A 6,087-nucleotide genomic window follows, 5' to 3' on the forward strand; every position below is an offset into this window, starting at 1 on the left:
CCCGCGCAGGTGAGAGCCAGGGACTGCTTGACATCACGGCAGTGCGGGCGCGGGCAGGTTGGGGGTGCCGAGGGCCCCTTGCCCCGGACACGGCCGGCCCGGGAGCCGGCTCGCTGGCCCCAGCGATGCTTCCCTGGCAGAGTGGGGGGAGAGACGCCCCGCGGTGCTCTGGAGAGGCTGGTCCGGGCGGCCCCAGCACAGCGGTGCCCGCACTCCGCCCCTGGCATTTCGGGCTTGTGGGCTGTGCCCAGCATGGCAGGGTGCCGCTTCGGCTCAGGTGGCGCCCTGCCTGTCTGCAGTGCCGCAGGACTGCTCCTGGGGCTGCCCACGCAGCTCCTCCGCCACTGTCTGGTGCTGGGCAGCCGCTCCCCGGGGCTGGCTCTGGCTGCCCATCCGCAGCTTCCCCCGGTCTGCCTGGGCACTGCTTGCCCATTCATCCTCTGCAAGTAACAGGCGCTGCAGGCTTCCTGGGGCCCGGCCTTCCCTGGTGAGCAGCCGTGTAGAGGGGCTTCTGAAGGGGGAGGACTGAGGAGGCCAGGCCTGGTCAAGTGAGAAAGGAGAGGGGTTTACAAGGTGCTAACCTTCTCACCCAGGGCAGGATGAAAGGGGGATTTAGCCAGCTCCAGAAAGGGCCTGGGCTTCTTCTCAAAGGAAAGGGGCATCAGGAGCTATTGAGGGGGAGTGAGAGGCACAGCCTCTGAGCCAGAACATCCTGGACCTTCGGTGCTGGAGGCTGCAGGGGAAACCCTGCCCAGACCCACTCCCTTCCCCTTTCAGCCTCCCCTCCCTGTTGCGAGGACAGACCTGGGGTATGGCAGCTCATGCTCTGTGCTGCTGGGGAGCAGGCACGTCACCATCCTCTTGTCGTACAGGCCAGAGCGGGGTCCACGGCGCCAGGACGGAGAAGACGGCTGGGCCCAGAGGGTGGGCAGCCCCTGAAGGCGGAACACGGCATCAGTGCCCCGAGTGCCAGAAGTGCTTCAAGCACGGCTCGTCCCTCCGCACCCACCGCCGCCTGCACACAGGGGAGAAGCCCCACGCGTGCCCGGACTGCGGGCGTTGCTTCCGCCACGGCTCGCACCTGACCACACACCGGCGCCTGCACACGGGCGAGAAGCCCCACGCCTGCCCGGACTGCGGGCGTCAGTTCTGCCACGGCTTGTCCCTGTCCACGCACCGGCACCTGCACCGGGGGGAGAAGCCCCACACGTGCCCAGACTGTGGCCGCTGCTTCCGGCAGAGCTCCCACCTCATCGCTCACCGGCGCCGGCACATGGGCGAACGCCCTTATAGCTGCCCTCACTGCGGGCGCTGCTTCGCCGGGCACTCGGCCTTCGCCACCCACCAGTGGATCCACACGGGCCAGAAGGCCCATGCCTGCCCAGACTGCGGGCGCCACTTCCGCCACAGCTCCTCGCTGGCCGCCCACTGCCGCCTGCACACAGGCGAGAAGCCCCACGCCTGCCCAGACTGTGGGCGCTGCTTTCGCCAGGCCTCCCACCTCATTGCCCACCACCGCCTACACACTGCCGGTGGTCCCTTCCACTGTCCTGGCTGTGCGAAGGCTTTCCAGCATGGCACCCAGCTTCTGCGGCACTGCCGGAGGGTGAGCCAGCACCATGCTCCTGGACCCAGGCCCAACTCAGGCTAGAGGGGTGCAGCAGGGGTGCGGGTGGAACAGAGTTGCCCCTGCAGTGGTGCCAGGGTCACAGAGAAGCTGCCAGGGGCTGGTGCCCCTCCTTCCCCTACACATTGGCTCCCACACCACAGGACCCAAACCCACTGCCAGAGGAGTGCCCGGACTCCGTGAGGGGGTGGTTGCACCTGGGGAGGCAGAGGGGATGGGAATGTGGGACATTCTCCAGAGCTGTGGGCTACATGCCCTCCCTCAGCAAGCTCAGTCCCAGAGCCTGCTAGGTCACCCAACCCCCCCGCTGTGGTGTTGCTGGGCCCGGAGCCCTCCTGGCCCTGGTATGAGCTACCCACCAAGGGGCAGGGGTAGGGGCAGGTCACCCCATCGCTGCCTCCAGTAAGATTCATGCCCCTTCCCCCTCATGTTTGCCACCAGCCCCTTCTTGCCACCCTGGTCCCTGCCCCCCATGTGTGGACGCCCCATTTGGACACCCCACGTGTAGACATTGCAGAATGGGACCTGGTGTCATTGCAGGTGCCGATGATGTTTGCAGAGGTCGCCGTGGTGTTCACGACAGCTGAGTGGGCCCTGCTGGATGAGAGCCAGCGCGCGCTGTACAGGGAGACCACGCTGGAGACCTACCAGAACCTGGCCTCCCTGGGTAAGGGGCCAGCCCAGCCTCAGGGCAGGGATGAGAGTTGCTGGCCAGTCTGGGGTCTCTGGGCATGTCTCGGGTACTACCATCCTTAGGCAAGGCCAGTTCATGTCTAGAAAGTCTTGGGATCCCTGCACAGGGGTTGGGGCGGGGGACTCAATGGCTCGACCCAGGGATCCAGTGCACAGTGCCCTGCATCAGGGCTGGATTCCCAGAGCGGTCAACATGGGATCAGGACAGGTGCTGTCTTTCTGGGCCCCCCAGGAGCAGCCATGGGGGACCCAGTCTGGCCTCCCCATCCTCTTCTCTCCCCTGAGCAGCCCATGGCTCCAGCCCCTGCTGAGCAGTGGGTGAAGTCCTGCTTCCTGCCATGCCACATCCTTGTGAGTGAGGGGTCCTGGCTCTCATTGCCCCCAGTGTCCCTGCAGCCCCCAGCAAGCTGAGGAGGGCAGAAGCAGGGGCTGGGGCTGCACTGGAGTGGGGTGGGGGGTGTCTGCAGGAATAACATAGGCCTCAGTGACTGACTCCATCACTCCTGGGGCTCTGCTGCGTCCCCTCCACACAGGGCCGGGGCAAGGGCAGGGCAGAGCTGGAGGGCCGTGGCCACCTGAGCTTTCCCTCCCCACCCTCTTGTATTTCCCTCTCTGCAGGGGTCCCTGTCCCCAAGCCCCATGTTGTCGCCTGCCTGGAGCGTGGGGAAGAGCCTGTGTTGGTTGCTGCCCAGGGCCCTGGTCATGTGGAGGCCTCGGCAGGCACCTGCACAGGTGAGTGGCAGGCAGCACCAGGCCTTGGTGTGTCCTGCGAGGCATCTCAGGCCCTGCATGTCCTGGGCTGAGCTCTACTGCTGGAGTGGCAGCACACAGGTGGGGTGGGGGGCTGGGGCCAGGCTGTGTCCGCCCCAAAACATCTGCCTGAGGGGGCTGAACCTTGGTAGAGGCTCTGCCGGACCCCCAGTCACCTGGGCCCTGCCCTGTACACCCCCCCTCTGGGTGTTACAGGTGACCCCTGTCTCCCCATCCCAGGGACTGCCTCATGCCTGGATTCTTCAATACTCCCCACTGGTGATGGATGCCCCAGAAGGTGGGACATGGACCCCAAGGGCAGCCTGGGGGGGCGTTGGCCCTGCACCATCCCCAGTCATGTGCTAGCACAGACTGTTGCTGTGACTCCTAGTGCCATGCCAGAGTTGCCCCACAGCAGAGCTGCTGCCCCCAGCCCTGGAGCACCTGCCCCCCAGACCGGTGCCCTCTCCCCGCCTTCAGGCTGAGGGCAAGGGGCATGAGGGGCCAGTGCACCCACAAACCTGTCAGCCTTCAGAGCTTAACAAGCAGCCTGTGCCTGTTGGGCTGGAGCTAGGCCTGGCCCAGACTCCAGCCCCGTCTGCCAGCCTGGGCCAGAGGTGCCTGGGGGAGCTGCTCTGGACCAAGCAACGTCTGTCACTGTCCAGCCCAAGCTCTGTCTCCTAGCGGCCAGGACAGTCTGGGGGGGCGGGGCTGGGCCCATGTGCACAGCCTAGGACAGGGGGGTGACAGGTTCTCTGGGCAGGAGACTTATGGGGCAGGGGAGGGGTCTCCAGGTGGGGAAGGCCTATGGACCCTACAGGGATGGCAGAGCCCAGTCAGGTAAGGGGGGTCAGGGGGAGGCTCCTTGACCATCACTGTCTTGCCCACATCCCCCTGCTGCACCCTGGGGACCCTTCCCACCCTGGAAGACAGGTGGGGCGGGGTGGGGGGGAGGCTGTGCCGCTGCCTACCCAGCACCAGCCCAAGCCGTGTAGAGCGAAGACCCATGGGTCTCTGGCTCCTGCCTCCCACCCAGGGCTTAGCCCCTGCCCCAATTTGTGACAGCCCCCCGCCCTGGTGCTTCCTCTGGGGTCTGAAAGCAGAGGGTGTGGGGGGGACCTGGAGGACCCCCCTCTCCCTCCCCCCAAGCCAGCCCACCAGGGAGGAGGGGGTCTGGCAGGGGCAGGAGATGCTAGAGCCTCGCTGATCCTGGGAGCATGGGGGAAGCTGAATGAACGTGGGTGAGTTGGGGGCACAGATGGGGAAACTCTGGCACCGCGCTCATCCAGGCTGGGACGGAGCTAACCTGGGGCTTGGGCCAAGGCTCCTCTCACACTGGCTCCAGGCGGACGAGGGGGTTGGGGAAGAGCAGGGTCCAGACGGCCCTAATCTCCCTGCTTTAGTCAGTCTGGAAGGTGCAAGCCTCCCCCTGAGCCCCAGCCCCCAGATGGGGGAGGTCACAGGCTGGGCCACAGCTCCCCAGAGGGGGAGGGAGGTCTCACCCCATGTCTCCCTGCACTGACCCCCGCTACCAGTTTAACCCCGTGAGCGCCAGGACACTGAGAGCAACCCCCCCGCCCCCAGCGCCCACGGACGTCAGAGGCGCAGAGTCCCTTCTGCCCTTGGACTAATCCCCCTCCCAGCCCGGCCTGGATTAGTGCCCGTAAGACCCGCTCTTCTCTGTCGGCCGCGGACACAACTCGCCTCTGCCCGCCCGCATCAGCCGCGGGGGGCCCCAAGGGCCCCCCACCCCCAGGGCCCTGTCACAGGCTGCTCTTGCTCCGGGGACCCTATGGTTCCCCCCGGTGTCCCAACCCATCACCCCCAGGCCTGGCGCCTACAGGGGTACCCACGTCGCCCTGCCAGGGACCAGGACCCTCCCCCCTTCCTACCCCAGCTTCTTCCTCCTGCCCTGTCCCGGCCAGCGCCCGGCGGGGGGTGGAAGGGAAGAGGAAGCCAGGCGGAGGCAGCGGCGAACAAGACATTTATTGAGCCTCGCGTACAAGAGCTGGAAAAATAGATCCTCTGTTAATAAAAAGTGCAAGTTCAAAGCTGGTTTTTATTGGCCACTTTGCAGAGAAAAAATCAGCGCGGGATGCGGCGGCTGCGGCGGGCGGGGGGGAGCACAGGCCCGCCCCACGACCCAGGACATGGTCACGCACAAATACAGCACAAGGGACATCGACATCATCATCATCATCATCATCAATACAAAACAGAACCAAAAAAAAAAAAAAACCAACTTAAAAAAGGGAGGGGGATCAGACGCCCCAGCCCCGGGCGGGACACGCCGGACGGCGGCACAGAGAACACGCGTGGCTCACGCCTGGTCACGAGAGCACGGAGCGGCGCGGGGGTGCACACAAGCGGGGTCGGTGAGGCTGGGGGAGGGTGACATGGCTGGCCCCACATGGGGTGGGGGGCATGGGTGCCAGCAGGGATTGTGCAAAGTCTCAGTGCCACGGCAGCTGCGGGGCACGCGGGGGCCTCACCGCCACGGCAGGGCACCGTGGGGAGGCATCACTATGGCAGCAGGCTGCGGGGGGGGGGCTCAGCCCCATGAGGCCGGGAATGGGGACCCTGGCCTTGCTCACTCACAGCACGGGAGAGGCGGGGGCAGGACATGCTGGGTCAGGGGCTGGGCAGGTGGCGGGGGGCTGTTCACAGTATCGTGTCCCCCGCCAGTGCTGCAGCACAGCCCCGAGGGGAGGGGGCTCCAGGGGCGGGGGGGGGCAGCAAGACGCACGCAGGCCCAGCCCCAGTCCAACGCCGCAGAACCGCTCCCCCCCCCGGCCCGCATCCTCCAGCCCACGGCAAACAGTACCCCGAACACAATGTCAGTCAGGGAGGGGGCTCGGCGCCGGCGCGGGTCGGGGCTGGGGGGCAGTGCCTGGTGGTGCCCAGGCGGGCGCGGGGTAGTGCCCGTTGGTCCACGAGCGCCCGGGCAGGCACGGCATGGTGCCTTGGCAGCCCGGCCAGGCAGGGGGGCAGAGCCCACGGTCCGTGGCTGCCCAGAT

General features: G+C 66.6%; 1 protein-coding gene across 1 annotated transcript; it reads left to right on the forward strand.

Moving 5' to 3' along the window:
• The first annotated feature begins 558 nt into the window (after nt 1-558).
• LOC109323169 (zinc finger protein 664-like) lies at nt 559-4,244 on the forward strand. Its single transcript, XM_019554618.1, has 4 exons — nt 559-1,606; nt 2,168-2,294; nt 2,939-3,052; nt 3,311-4,244. The coding sequence occupies exons 1-4, from the start codon at nt 812-814 to the stop codon at nt 3,553-3,555; spliced, it is 1,281 nt and encodes a 426-aa protein (XP_019410163.1). The 5' UTR covers nt 559-811; the 3' UTR covers nt 3,556-4,244.
• The last annotated feature ends 1,843 nt before the right edge of the window (nt 4,245-6,087 follow it).

The sequence above is a fragment of the Crocodylus porosus genome, unplaced genomic scaffold (assembly GCF_001723895.1).
Source record: "Crocodylus porosus isolate Cpor-Errol unplaced genomic scaffold, CroPor_comp1, whole genome shotgun sequence".
Taxonomy (NCBI): domain Eukaryota; kingdom Metazoa; phylum Chordata; order Crocodylia; family Crocodylidae; genus Crocodylus; species Crocodylus porosus.

Bases quoted from the DNA above. Each gene is read 5' to 3' on its own strand.
- LOC109323169 (XM_019554618.1), top strand. From the start codon at position 812: ATGGCAGCTCATGCTCTGTGCTGCTGGGGAGCAGGCACGTCACCATCC. The intron at 1,607-2,167 runs GTGAGCCAGCAC...GTGTCATTGCAG, and splicing joins TTCTGCGGCACTGCCGGAGG to GTGCCGATGATGTTTGCAGA. The intron at 2,295-2,938 runs GTAAGGGGCCAG...CCCTCTCTGCAG, and splicing joins CCAGAACCTGGCCTCCCTGG to GGGTCCCTGTCCCCAAGCCC.